General features: G+C 37.2%; 2 protein-coding genes across 2 annotated transcripts; one reads left to right on the top strand and one right to left on the bottom strand.

The window, feature by feature from the left end:
- Window positions 1–479: 479 nt before the first annotated feature.
- mapk7 (mitogen-activated protein kinase 7) lies at window positions 480–10,557 on the bottom strand. The gene is made up of 7 exons (XM_059531725.1): window positions 10,444–10,557; window positions 9,567–9,880; window positions 6,314–6,479; window positions 4,836–6,238; window positions 2,618–3,747; window positions 1,367–1,500; window positions 480–1,270 (listed from the first exon to the last, which is right to left on the bottom strand). Exons 2-7 carry the CDS (start codon window positions 9,877–9,879, stop codon window positions 1,117–1,119), a joined length of 3,300 nt encoding a protein of 1,099 aa, XP_059387708.1. The 5' UTR covers window position 9,880; window positions 10,444–10,557; the 3' UTR covers window positions 480–1,116.
- A 753-nt stretch (window positions 10,558–11,310) lies between these two features.
- vkorc1 (vitamin K epoxide reductase complex, subunit 1) lies at window positions 11,311–12,815 on the top strand. Its single transcript, XM_059531732.1, has 3 exons — window positions 11,311–11,669; window positions 12,342–12,451; window positions 12,555–12,815. The coding sequence occupies exons 1-3, from the start codon at window positions 11,479–11,481 to the stop codon at window positions 12,770–12,772; spliced, it is 519 nt and encodes a 172-aa protein (XP_059387715.1). The 5' UTR covers window positions 11,311–11,478; the 3' UTR covers window positions 12,773–12,815.
- Window positions 12,816–14,778: the final 1,963 nt, after the last annotated feature.

Raw genomic sequence — 14,778 nt, 5'->3', positions numbered from 1 at the left:
TAGAAAATGTTAACAAAATATGACAAGAACTCAAGAGTTAAACTGTGTCAGAACAAACTCCTCTTGATAATGTCAGATAACTTTGATAGAAATGCATGTAATGAATTAGGTTGAATAGCTGTCAGCTGTTAAATTTAAGTACACAATTAGATAATACCAATGTCGGTCAACCAATTACCAAGCAATGCTTAATGTTGTTCATTTTGTGGTGTAAAAAGGTTTAGCAATTAAAGTAAACTACTTAAGCAAAACATGGTCAGGTCAAAGTCTGAATAATTTTTGGTTCCAAATTTTTTTTAACTTTATTTTGCTATCCTTACTTACAGAAATGAAATACAGTGTCCTGCACCCACTAATATATATATATATATATATATACATATATAATTCAGTTTCTGATTTTAAAATCCAGTGTCTAAATAATTTTTGGCTTGACTAAAATACAAAATACTGCAAAAAAAAAAATACCAACACACAAATCCCTTGAAAGTTTTATTCAAGACAATACTCTTTGTTGCTGGTATAAAACAGAGCAAATCTGCATGTGGTGCAGTAAGTTTCACTATTTTCTACAAGGCATTCATGCAACATCAAATGAAATCTTCTTCTACTTTCTACAGTCATGATGTCATTGTGCTCGGCTGTGTTTCATTCACCGTAATACCGGTACTGCTGCCCTGCTGATGGCTCCTACTGTAGTGTACTAGAAAATAGCTTTAAACACTGGTCTGCTAAACAAGTCATCATTTCAAGTGGATTATTCTCTAAACTAAATGTTGGGATACTCCAGAGTGAATGAATGGCACTAGCACTGCTGAACTCTTTCAATCTGGATCTGAATTGCTTGGCAATGGAACTGAAATTCTGAGAATGGAAACCCCTTGAGAACCGAACGGAGCATTATACTTTAATGTTGGCACAAATACATAATGCATACAAACCCATTAAAGATAAAGGCACTTTTCTGGGTAAGATTCTAGGTAAAGGCCTTAATAATTTGGAGCCTCAAACATATTCTCGCTACCGTACACCAGTGCACAATACAGCTATCAATTTCCTCTGTTTGCTGCCCTCAACCGGTTCTACAAGGGGATGGAGACGAAATGCGTGGACTGATTAGGTATCAGGAAGCGTTGAGTTGTCGGAGAGGATCATGGGAGATCCCAGCTGGAGCTCCTGCTGAAGTGACTCCATGTCAGCAGAGGTCATGTGGTGTACCTCGAGCCAATCAGAGAGCAGGGATGCAGACAGAGGGGCCAAGTCATTGTGACTAATGGAACAGAGAATTGAGACCATTGAAACGCACGTTACAGTCGAGTACGGTAATTATCAGTGATGTACAGTTTAAAAATAGATCTGAACTGACCTTTCCCTGAGGTCTGAGTGCTGGAGTTCGGTGAGGGACTGAGTGAGGAGGTCATCGAGGTCGAAGCCGACACCGTATCCTGCTCCACTGCCTTTAGGAGTCACTGAGAAAACCGGCGGCAAAATGTCTTCAACCTGGCAGGAAAAACATTGAGAGAAGAATAAAACAAATGAACAAGGTCAAAATTAAAACATAATCTCATAAAAAACACAGGAATATGTTTTCCAAATGTAAGTCACAGAGCCCATATGTATGGAAGCTTGTTTGAATCATGAGTAAAAAAAGGTCATTACAATTTTATTTCTTTACTTTATATCTTGAGACTTTGTCTCACAGTGTTAGCCTACTTTATATTCATAATGACATTTTTCTTCATTACAATGAGTTAACCGAAACAGGCCTCCATGCATATCATAATTTGTTACAAAAAAAAAAACAGAAAGATAATAATAATAATAATAATAATGCCTGGCATGACCTCTAGGGGGGCCACAGTTTTATTTTCAAATAATTTAACAATAAATTAATCAGTCCCTAAAAATAATACATAATAATGAGACAGAAAAAATCAATGCCTTGCATGACCTATTATAATATATATATATATATATATATATATATATATATAATTTTTTTATTTATTTAAATCAAATATTTTTTTAAAAATACTAAATGTGTTTCTCATCCAGCAACATTGGTGCTACACATAAACTAAAAAATAACTAAAATAAATTATTCATGCTTACTTTAAATCTAGAGGTCACTGGAGATGATTTCCATTTTTATATCATGAGTTAAATGATTGTTTCAAGTGTTTATTTTTGTACAATTAGACCCTCAGTTCTGGCTTGCAGTCAATGCTTACATTACAATATATATATATATATATATATATATATATATATATATATATATATCTGTTTTAATTTTTTGTTACAATTTCAGTAATTGTGATGTTTTTGTCATGTTTAATTCTTCTAGTTCTAGTTTTTTAAGTTCTTCAAATTAAACTAAACAAACTAAGAAATGCTGCTTTGGTAACTAGTGGTAACTTCCACCTGGAAGTAAATATGTTACTACTAAATTTATTGTAGAAACATATTTTTCTGTTAAGTTTCTATGCAACGATTTTTATTGTGAAATGTTATATATAAATAAACTTGAATTGAACTGAAAATAAAAATGCATAAAAATAATAAAAATTACCATATGCTCATATACATATATATACTGTACAAATAAAACATTCACCTGTGACTTTGAGAGCTGCTGTGTGACTGTGTGGATGTCAGGGATGCTGTTTGCCGGCTGACCCGTGTCATTGAGACCAAGGCAGGGTTGAGCTGCAGCTCCTGAAGGCTGTTTGGAAGGGCCCTGCGCATGTGAGCCATTCTGTCGCTCTTCTAAAACACAAAGTTTGTCCAGGGCTTGAGGACCATTGCTGATTTGTGGATTGGAAAGAGACGTGCTGGTGTCCGAGACGTCAATGCTGGGGTTCAGAGCTGAAGCTTTGGTCATAAAGGATTCCAGCGGCAGCAGCTGGATGTGAGCGTTGGACTGCGACTGCGCATGCGTGATGGGCTTCGGCTGCATGTGTATGTGTGCAAAGCCCGTGTGAGCGGGGTTATTCAGTTGAGGTGGAGTTTGGTGGGTTTTCTGGGGTTGGTGTGGAGTTGTTCCTGTCCAGTTCTCCAGACTGGTGAACATTGTTCCAACGGTCAGAAACTGAGGTTTTAATACGTTTTTGGCAAAGGCACATGGGGCGTTTGCCATACCAACACTTCCACCACCTCCTACAGCAACTATCCCAACGTCTCCATTCTGAGCTGGACCTAAAGAGACGGGCAGTGCATCATGAGTCGGAGTTGGATGGAATATTCCAGCTGCCAAACACTGTCCTATTTGTGGCAGTATTTGTGGCGGTTTGAAAGCTTGCACTTCGTTGGGTTGTTTTGGCACCACTGATTCTCCCCCGTCTGAGTTTGTTTTTATGACATTGCTTCCTTTTGCTGGCTGGATTTGGACCGTTTTACCCTCACCGGTCTTGGCACCATTGGTTTCCGCAGTCTGTGATTTGTCCACCCGGTTGTCCATCATTCGTCCCCAGCGCTCCAACAGCTTCTTGTCGTTGTCACTGAGTAACATGCCACCCAGAGAATTGCCTTGATTTCCCTCCTTTTTCTCCTTCTCTTTCTGCTTCCTTTTTCGCTCCATTGCACGCTCCTGTCTCTTCCTCCGCTTCTCTTCCCTCTCTCTTTGTCTCTCCTGGGCCGTGACTGGCTTCTTCTGCTCTGGTCCAGAGTTGGAGGAGGAGAGGGATGAGGATAAACCTCCAGCAGGTCCTCTGAGTAATTCAATACCAAGAGCTGCAGAGCCTCCATCTGGGGAAGAGACAACCAGTACATGACTGACATGAGAGTACTTGTCATTACTTGGAAAAATGGACAAACATATATATATATATATATATATATATATATATATATATATATATATATATATATATATATATATATATATATATATATTTTTTTTTTTATATCAAAAACCCATGAAAATAACAAAGCTAACAATTTTCTATTCAGGTTTATAACAGTGTTAGTGGGTAGAAAAAAAGAGGAAGTGTCAACTTAATATAAGAACCTGAACCACAAAACATAAGGATACATTTTTTGAAATTGAGATTTATACATCATCTGAAAGCTGAATAAATGAACTTTCCACTGATGTACGGATAGGACAGAATAGGATAATATTTGGCAGAGATACAAATATTTAGAATAGTGTGGAATCTGAGGATGCAAAAAAATCTAAATATTGAGAAACATGATCTTCACTTCATATCCTAATGATTTTTGGCATAAAGGAAAAATCAATAATTTTGACCCATAAAATGTATTGTTGGATATTGCTACAAATATAACCATGCACCTTATGACTGGTTTTGTGTTCCATGGCCACATATAACTCAAATATTACACGTATGATATTTAAATAAACAAATATATAAAACATTAAATATATAATATTTAAAAAATATCTTAAAAACACTAAGATTCTAATGTCTGGGGTCTGTAAGATTTATAAAAAATTTTGAATGTCACTTTTGCTCACCGGATTGCATTAATTTAATCAAAAACACAAAGAAATGTTTATATTCTGAAATATTTTTATAAAGAAAGCAATTTTTTTGTAATATTGTAAATGTCTTTAATGGCACTTTTGATTAATATAATGCATCTTTGCTGAATAAAAGTATTAATTTATTTGGAAAAAATAAATTATTTTACAGACCCTAAACGTATGACTGTTAGTTTGTATTTATAAGATTAAGATAAAAAAAATGTAAGAGCAGAAAATATGTCTCAAAATTGGGAATTAGTAGTCCCAATTATCGGGGTCTGTGGCAGCAAATCTGAGACTACACTCAATGTTAAGCAATTTATGGCCACATTGCAAACTCTCTCACCTCGAGCCTTCTGCCTTAGTGCTGATTTAAGCAAGGCAGCTTTGAGAGCTGCTTTTGTGTCCTCTGAAATTGCTCCCTCTTTTTTTGTACCTTCCCCGGTTGTCGCTCTCCCTCCTTTGCCCAGGGAACGAGTGAGATTCTGAGAGAGCGACTGAGCCTGGGAGTGTGTGAGAGAGAGTGAAGGGATCGACTGAGGAAGACTTGTAATGGGCGGAGTCTGAGAGACGGGGAGGGACGGAAGCATTTGATTAGATGAGTCAAGCCCCTCTTTTGTGCAGTTCGTCACCGGTTCCGTAAACGACGTCTCTTTGTCCGTGGGAGTGGTCAGATCGATGGTCTCAGGCTGGCCGTCAGAGTTCGCGCTGGGCATATCCACATCCTGGCAGCTTACCTGAGCCAAATGTGACAGAATCTGAGTAAGCTGATGTGGAGCTTGAAATGAGTTTGCATTCGTTTGAATTTGAGTAGTGTCTGTAGGTTTGAAGTTGAGACTTGTGCGAGTTTGTGCTGTTTCTGTCAAGTTTTGCGACTGCGGAATCGCGCAAAGAGTGCTACAAGACACCCCAACCCCCTCCGAACTAGAATGGAGAGGCCTAAACAGTATCTTCTTCCTGATGCCCTGCTTCTTCTTATGGAAGTCCTGGATTTCTACTAGTATAGCTTCTTTGATTTGTTCTTTGCCCATTGGCTGCCGATCAAACTCAAAATCAAAGGCAGGAACGCACACTGGCTCATCGTCTGGGTCGTGGTACTTGGCAAGGTATGGGTGTGCGAGGGCTTGACATGCACTGATGCGCTCACGAGGGTCAAATCGGAGCATTGCGCCCAACAAGTCCAATGCACTGGGCTCAGCTTGTGGATACAGTGCTGCAAATGGCTCTGCTGCTTTAGAAGGGAGGCTTCGCATGTACGAACGCACCCGGTCTGACCCTATTGAGCCGATGATGCTATCGGGTGGTGTTCCCAAAACTGAAAGAATCAGCTGAAGCTGATGCACATAGTTTTTCCCTGGAAACATCTGCCTCCTGCCGAGCATCTCTCCAAAGATGCAGCCAACAGACCAGAGGTCGATGGCCAAGCTGTAGTGGTGAAGCGACAACATGAGTTCAGGAGCGCGGTACCATCGTGTGGCCACGTATTCAGTCATAAATGAACGTGACTCTTCGGAGTGGGCCGCGCTTAATCCGCGTGCCATGCCGAAGTCGCCTATCTTCAGCTCGCAGTTTTCATTCACCAGCAGGTTGGATGGCTTGAGATCACGGTGAATGACGTTGGCCGAGTGAATGTATTTCAGGCCTCTTAACAGCTGATACAGGAAGTAGCGTGTGTGTTCGGGGGTCAGAGGTTGGTGGGAGTGAATAATCTGATGCAGGTCACTCTCCATGAGGTCAAGTACCACGTACCTAAAGAATGATAGTCACTTTTAGCACATTAAATATGAGGAGAGAATATGCTTGCTGCTTTGAACTCAAGCTTACACTGATTTGAAAGCCGAGTGAGGGAGCTCAGGCTGGAGAATGTCTTTAATGGCGATGATGTTGTCGTGTTTGAAGTGCTTGAGAATCTTCAGCTCTCGCAGAGTGCGTTTGGCATTCGTCACAACCTCAAAGGCATTAGGGATCTTCTTTATTGCCACCTGCTGGCCTGAATGCATAAATAAGTTCAGATATTAGACATATTACCAATTATCTATCCAAACAGATTGAGAAATTCAGAATTAACAGATATACACCTTATATACACCTAGATATACACGTTATTTTTCAACACAGAATAAGCTATTTTCGAATTCAATAGTGGTTACTGGTAAATGACTAGAAGAATAAGTGTCAATACTATAACTATTTGCGCTACAAACTAGTTTGTTTATGATTACAATAATACATTTAATTAATTTAAATTAAAGCTGCAAGCAGCAATGAAAGGGCCCTCGCACCCGGGCTCACCGCCACCTGGTGGCTTTAGGAAAACAGTGAAAGGTGAGCAATATGCATTTAAAAATGTTAAATATAGTAGGAATATGTCATTTATATGTGCCAAACTTTCTGCTGCCAGCTGGTGGCACTATGTCTATAATTGAATTGTTGGCATGTAGATTTCTTTAGGCCAGGACATTTATCAAACATCTGAAGTTTGAAGAGAAATAAAAGCGGTCATAGTTACCTGATAATATATGGAAGCAGTGGAAATTCTGAGCGGTTCTTTCAAAGCATGTCTATTCTTTGCTATCACGAAGCACCGTTTTACTTCCTTGTGCTCTTCCCCATTGTGTTTGAATGGCAGCAAAGCTACCAATCGACTCTATGATCGCAAGCTGATAAACCAATGAGATTCGACGACATTACTTAAGGGACGGGCTCTTTGAAGTGTAAAATAGGGTCATTCTTTGGGCGGCGTCGAGTGTAAGAAAGACGCGCAGATACCATAACATGTCATACTCTATATAATAATAAACACAACAATATGGATGTTCAGACATGTAGTAGCAACAACAACAATAATAATAATAATAATGATAATATGAAAATAAATAAAGGACTAAATTGGTTGCATAATTTATTTTTATATTAATTAATTAATTTATAATTTTAATATGGGAATACATAAATACATAATGCATTTTTGGTTTCCATACAACAAAACATTCGTTTCAATCATCCAAACCGTCACACTGTGTGTTTTAAAACGTCCATGCATTTATGCAGTCGGGGCCAGTGTTTATAATGTCAGTCCTATTTATCTAACTGGAAAACGACCGTCTGCTTCCCGACCATCTGTACTGTTCAAACAAAGTGCTCACGTAACAAACAGAAAAAAACAGTAGAATGCTCGCACCCGGGCTCACCGCCACCTGGTGGCTTTAGGAAAACAGTGAAAGGTAAGCAATATGCATTTAAAAATGTTAAATATAGTAGGAATATGTCATTTCTATGTGCCAAACTTCCTGCTGCCAGCTGGTGGCACTATATCTATAATTGAATGTTGGCATGTAGATTTCTATAGGCCAGGACATTTATCAAACATCTGAAGTTTGGTGCCGATTGAACATGGTGTGTTTTAAGTTAGTGTAAAACAAGTAATATCCTGTTGCCAGCAGGTGGCGCTATTATGATAACTGAATATTGGTCTTAAAGATGTTTTCAGGCTATAAATGTGAAAGCACCCTGATTCCGGGCCAAGAACAGTTTGTAATCGTGCGGTGCTGTACTAGACTCACTTGGAAATACAACTGTAACCGAACCTGACCGTTTCGCGGGGATGCCAGGTGTTCAAAAAAGATTATTTGAATCTCAAAATTGAAAATCGAATGCCAACCCACCGAACGAATATTCAAATAATTTAATATTCTGGCCCAGCCATAGTAGACATTCGCAGTACATGTTGATTTTAAAGTCAAGCATGAACAAACATACACAACAATGGCAGAGCTACTCGAGAGTCTACTAATGCTTCTTCAGCAAATTGTGTTACTTCACCAAAATTACAACCAACAGTGGAGACTCATCATATACATCATAAAATTGTCACTTCCCTACAGGTACTATTTACTAACAAAAGTGACAGCGCCAGCTACTGGCCTGGTACACGTAATACAGCGTTTTTGGCCGTTTTCACAGATATGTGTAAACGTGAATTGTTTTGAAAACGTTCCAAGGGAAAAACTTTTTAGTTTTTGACTATATTGTTGTTGTGTAAACTTAACCTATGGTGGATAGGAACATTAATTATTTACATTTTGAATCAAAATAATTACATGATCTGTATATTTTCTAGGGCTGCACGATGTGTCGTTTAAGCATCGATATCGCGATGTACGAATCCACGATAGTCACATCGCAGGATGTGCGATGTAGGCTGTCGTAGTTATTCCGTTATTCATTAACTGTACGGGCCAGCTGCTCCCCGGCCCGTGACGAATGTGATTTGCGGATTAATTGCACAGCTTAACCATCATAGAGTGAAAGTTTTGACAGGGCAGAGAGAGAGAGAGAGAGCGCGAGAGTGTGCGAGCGAGCCCCGGCCGGCGGCTGCAAGCTCACCGTCTTCAAAAAACATGAGCGCTGTCTTGCTCTCTCTCCCTCGTGCATATTAATCAATTGACACGATGGTGTCGATGTTTAAATCATTTAAAATAAGAATGTAAGTGTGCTCACCCCATTTTTGTTTGTAAGAAAAAATGATTAGATTTCATCTCGCAATATATATCGCAGAAAAATAAAATATCGCATTGTCATTTTTTCCCAATATCGTGCAGCCCTAATATTTTCTACACCAAATATACTTATACTATGTTGCAATAGTAAGAAAACCCCTTACGAATTTACATGCAAGTCAGGGAACATGATTGTGTTCATTTTCTTAATAATTGTTTAATCCCCTTAAATTAACAGGCTAAATTCACAGCCCCAATTGCAATACATTATCTTAATAATATATTAATTGCATATAAAATCAGTATAAAAATATACGTATTGCATATTAGTAAACAAATTAATAATAAAGATTTTTTATTATAATAATTAATAAATAAATTGATATTTATAATCTTAGAATTATTATTTATTTTAATATTGTCAGTATAATTTTATAATAATAACAATAATTATTATTATAGGGTAATCATTTTGTTATAATAGCATATTAATAGTTGTGTAATAAATGGTAATCAATAATAATTCAAATAATTACTTAATTATTTTAAGTCATTGAAATGCATCTTGGCACCCTCACCATTGTCTCGTCTTCGGGCCGATGAGACCACACCATAAGCACCTGTACCAATGGTCTCAATAATGTCATATTCTTCCCCGACTTCAAATTTCACATCCAGGGAGTGGGCTTTCAGCAGAGCCAAGTTCTTATCAGCGACAGTATTTGCATCTGTTACAATGGATGTGTCATCATTAGGCTGAGAGGGACCTTCTGTAACGCCTCTGTGATGGTTCTTGTCCGTGTTGCCCTCTCTCCTGTTATTGCCCTCAGAGGCTTTTAGACCTGGCACTGCTTGGGTGTCATTTGTCTCATCCCTCTCATTGGTTGACATTCTGAAACAAAACATTCAGAAAACAGTTAAAGATTTTAGATTTTACTTTCTGTTCAGCTTATTACAATGGCCTCTAAACTCCTCTTGGACATGCTAGACAGTAAATGCACGAACTCTTTCCTATAAATCAGTAACAGGAAAGATAATCATCTACAGTATTTCAAAAACAGAATCACTTGCATGTAACACACACATGTTTACTGTTTGTTTGAAAACACAATACAAATAATCCAAATATAAAACAAGCATTTGTGTATTTATTGTTTCAGGAAATATAATTATGAGAGGTGCACACAGCTGCGAGTAGCTTATAACCGAAACCATAAAATTACGCAAGCAGATATCACATATTTGTAATTGCTTGTAATGGGACACATATAGTACAGGTCCAGCAGGGCGTAGCTGTCGATTGTGAGCAATTAATCCTGCTAACATACCGCAGGGGCGTGAGAGCCTGGAGTGGCCCAGAAGAGCTTCAACAACATGTTCACTTGTGCTCTATTTTCATGTTGGAACACGGGCCAAAAAAAGCAAATATTGTGAAATAAAAGCGGTCATAGTTACCTGATAATATATGGAAGCAGTGGAAATTCTGAGCGGTTCTTTCAAAGCATGTCTATTCTTTGCTATAACGAAGCACCGTTTTACTTCCTTGTGCTCTTCCCCATTGTGTTTGAATGGCAGCAAAGCTACCAATCGACTCTATGATCGCAAGCTGATAAACCAATGAGATTCGACGACATTACTTAAGGGACGGGCTCTTTGAAGTGTAAAATAGGGTCATTCTTTGGGCGGCGTCGAGTGTAAGAAAGACGCGCAGATACCATAACATGTCATACTCTATATAATAATAAACACAACAATATGGATGTTCAGACATGTAGTAGCAACAACAACAATAATAATAATAATAATGATAATATGTAAATAAATAAAGGACTAAATTGGTTGCATAATTTATTTTTATATTAATTTATTAATTTATAATTTTAATATGGGAATACATAAATACATAATGCATTTTTGGTTTCCATACAACAAAACATTCGTTTCAATCATCCAAACCGTCACACTGTGTGTTTTAAAACGTCCATGCATTTATGCAGTCGGGGCCAGTGTTTATAATGTCAGTCCTATTTATCTAACTGGAAAACGACCGTCTGCTTCCCGACCATCTGTACTGTTCAAACAAAGTGCTCACGTAACAAACAGAAAAAAACAGTAGAATGCTAATTAGCAAAGATACAGTATAAACTGCGCGATTACATTGTATCGTATTAGTGCTAAAATGTATCCTGAGATGTCAACGCGTCTCTTCAGAGGGGCTTTCTGAGCCTTCAAGCGCCACCTACAGGACACAAGCGCATCATCATAGGAAACCGTTATTACAGTAACCTCGCTCATGCCACGCGTTTCAGTTCTGTTGTCCAATCACAGCCCTCCTCTCAGAATTTTCCACGTTGCAATATTTTCAAGGTGGGAGCTTAGAAAAAAATCGAGCAAACATAGCAACAGTAGCAACTTTTTTAGTCTGCAAGTTTAGCCTACAAAACAGGTTTTTGTAAATTATTTGTCAAAACTTTTAACACTGTAACTACAATGTCCTCGAGCCATTCCTCTACAGGAGTTCCTAAATGGGAATATCGCGTCCGCTTCGTCCTGTGTTTTCTGGGTTTAGTTCTCTCGGTTTACGCGTTGCATGTCGAGCTGTCCCGGGAGAACGATCCCGAGTATCGCGCGATGTGCGACCTGAGCCATTCCGTGAGCTGCTCTAAAGTCTTCACATCCAGGTAATAATATAATTTCAGTTCAGGCAGTTTTCATTCATTGATATCAAACAGACAGTATTTTAAGGCAAGACACCCCCGGCGAATAGGGTAAAAATTGAATATGCATGTTAACTAATGTAACTAAGTTTCTTCCTCAGCTAACTGATTAGCCTACATTAGAAATTAAATAATAATAATAATAATACATTTAAAAAAGACAAGTTTTCTGATTTGTTTAAATATGCAAATTATGCATTACCTTATTAAATATGCAGTTATGTGCATACTTTTTAAATAACAGAATTTTTGCCCAAATCCAAGTTAAAAATGTTTGATTAAAAAAGAAAAAAAAGAAAATCTAAAGTAATACTAAAGTGGAGATTTCTGGCTCAGTGCAAGAGAGAAGAAAAAAACAAAAGAAAAAACAAACAAACACATTTTCTGAAACCAGTCAGGCTATTGTAAATCAAATCTAGAAATAAAAGAAACACTTAAGCATTTACTTTGAATATTTCATCATTTCCATTAGTCAAACAGTAAATCTCAGAAATGACTAGTGCATGAAAAACAGTAGTGTTGTGCCAGTCTTTGTTAATAAGTTCTGTCTTATGCAACCTGCAAACAGTGAATATTTGCCTGCAAAAACCCATCCATTATCAACTGATGGATTGGTGGAACTTTGCTCTTTCTCAGATGGGGACGTGGATTTGGGCTCGTCCAGATCTTTACTTCCAAAGACAGCCTGTTAAATCAGCCAAACAGTGTCTTGGGAATCATTTTCTATGCATTGCAACTAGGATTAGGTAAGTGCTGTTAGGCCACTAATGGTGTGTACTGGGACCCCAAAAGTTATTTCACCAATAATATAAAACCAAGTTTTATCTCCAAATACATTTTAATCAACAGGCCAGCTTGTGTCCAGTAGAGCAGCGTTCCTCCTTGTCATGTCTTCTTGGGTGTCAATGGCTGGATCTGTATATCTGGCTGTTATTCTGGCATTCGTCTTGGGTGATTTCTGCGTGGTCTGTGTCTCAACCTACATCATCAACTTTGCTCTCTTCTACACAAACCTAAAGAGAAGGACGGGACTGGAGGGACGTCTTAAGAAAGGGAAACGCGAATGACACTTGTTTTTTTTTTTTTTTTTGGAAGACATCTGGGATGAAGCTGCCTCTAACTTCTGCTGGGGGGGACATGACTAAAATAAATGTTTACAGATAATTGTTTATAACCGGAAATCCTGGCACTTTGCAGACTTGTCTTAATTAAAAGAAAAATACTAACAATAATCTGGACTTCACATGTTCATCGACACAAATAGGGGAGGAAGCTTCAGTTTTATTTATTATCTGTTTCAGAATAATGAAAAAACGTGTTCATGGAAGGGATGATACAGTTATCAGAAAGTGAATGATACTCATCATGTGTTTTGCATCCAGGTCAGATTTTTACATTTACAAGTAGGCTAATGTGAAACCCAAGTTCTGATAAAATATTGATTAAAGCTTCATGTGATTAAAAAATTCAGATTTTCCATTGAACTCTGTTTGATTATGTGCTCATGTCAAGTGTATGAACATTAAATTATACAGTTTTGCCATAATTCTGCTGTTGCTTACAGAGATACAGATACTACAGTATATGTATACATTTCAATAGCAGGTCCACTTTGTGACCAAAAAAATAAATAATAATAATAATAAATAAAAATAAATCTTATGATAAAATAAAAAGTAATAAATACTAGAATAATAATAAAAAAATCTATTATAATATAATAATACAAATGTAAATATTTTTTTTGGTTTATTATAGGTGGATGGATTATCTCGGCAAAGGAGAAGTGCTCACTAACACAGATTTAGACAGATTTGTGAACAATATTTGAGAGAAATAGGCCTTTTGTGTGCTAGAAAAAATCTAAGATCTTTGAGTTCAGCTCTTGAAAAAATGAGAGCAAAAACAGAAGTGTTGCGTTTATAATTTTGTTCAGCGTATATATTGATACTGATTTCTGATGATAATGCAACAGCCATGCAATAAAAACACAAAACACTTCACCTTTTCTTCTTTTTGTTTAAACTGCTTAAGGGGTAACATAAATGATTGAAAAACACATTTACATTTATGCATTTAGCAGATGCTTTTATCCAAAGCGACTTACATTGCACTCAGGGTATATATATGTTTGAATCAGTATGTCCTAAAATCAAATAATCCTATTCTAAGATAATCTTTAAAATTATACTTCTTAAATAGCTCATGCACATTGATCTGATACCTGGCAATTCAGTCTATAATAATGTGCTGTATTTACTGTTTGAGGCATTTGGTGTTTGAATGGTGACATCTTCTGGACAGAATATGAAGTGTGCTTAAAGTATGATTTTGGCTATGGTAGGCTAAAACAATTATTGCAACAATATTCTCACAGATATTGTACTATTTTTCAGTTTCTGATCGCAAGTGTAGCCAAACTTTGGAGAGCTTAGATTAGTGGTCCTGGAAGGAGAAAAGAAGAAAAATTAAATGATGAAGAAGAAGAAGAAGAAGCTGTCCTGGTCTTCCTCCTATTTCTTCTGCTCCTTCCTCATCCACAGATGCAGAATTTACAGTTCTGGGTCATTTTACAAAAATGTCCACTTTTGGTATGGTAAGATGTCTTAAAATGTATTTATTTTTATAACATTTAAACTTAGACCACATTATAAGATTACCTTTGATTTTATGGATAGCCTAGCTTAATGATTTTTTAAAATCTTTTTTGTGCATTTATTTACCCGTAAGAAAGGTGACACCAGTGACAATTTTCATGAAAGATGCATTTTAAAAATGGCTGCTGCAGGGAATCAAACCAAATGTTGTCAATCATGGTATACTCACTTTTTTTTACAATTCCCTAACAATAAAGCAGGTCATACCAGTGAGTTCAGCTAAAAGTGTCATATGAAATCATGCGATAAACAACAACATTTCTGATAACTGAAAAGAGAAAGTGCCTTTATTCATAGATCTTCAGGAAATAGGAAGAAGGAAGAAGTGATGTCATCAGTGTGATATCTATTTCCAAATAAACAATTTTTGTTAAACAGTAACACCGGTGACACAACTCCAGGGGACCCTTACGTTC

The sequence above is a fragment of the Carassius carassius genome, chromosome 40, assembly GCF_963082965.1.
Source record: "Carassius carassius chromosome 40, fCarCar2.1, whole genome shotgun sequence".
NCBI classification, from domain to species: domain Eukaryota; kingdom Metazoa; phylum Chordata; class Actinopteri; order Cypriniformes; family Cyprinidae; genus Carassius; species Carassius carassius.
Note: the sequence above shows the minus strand (reverse complement) of the source record. Positions and strands in the feature narration are given on the sequence as shown.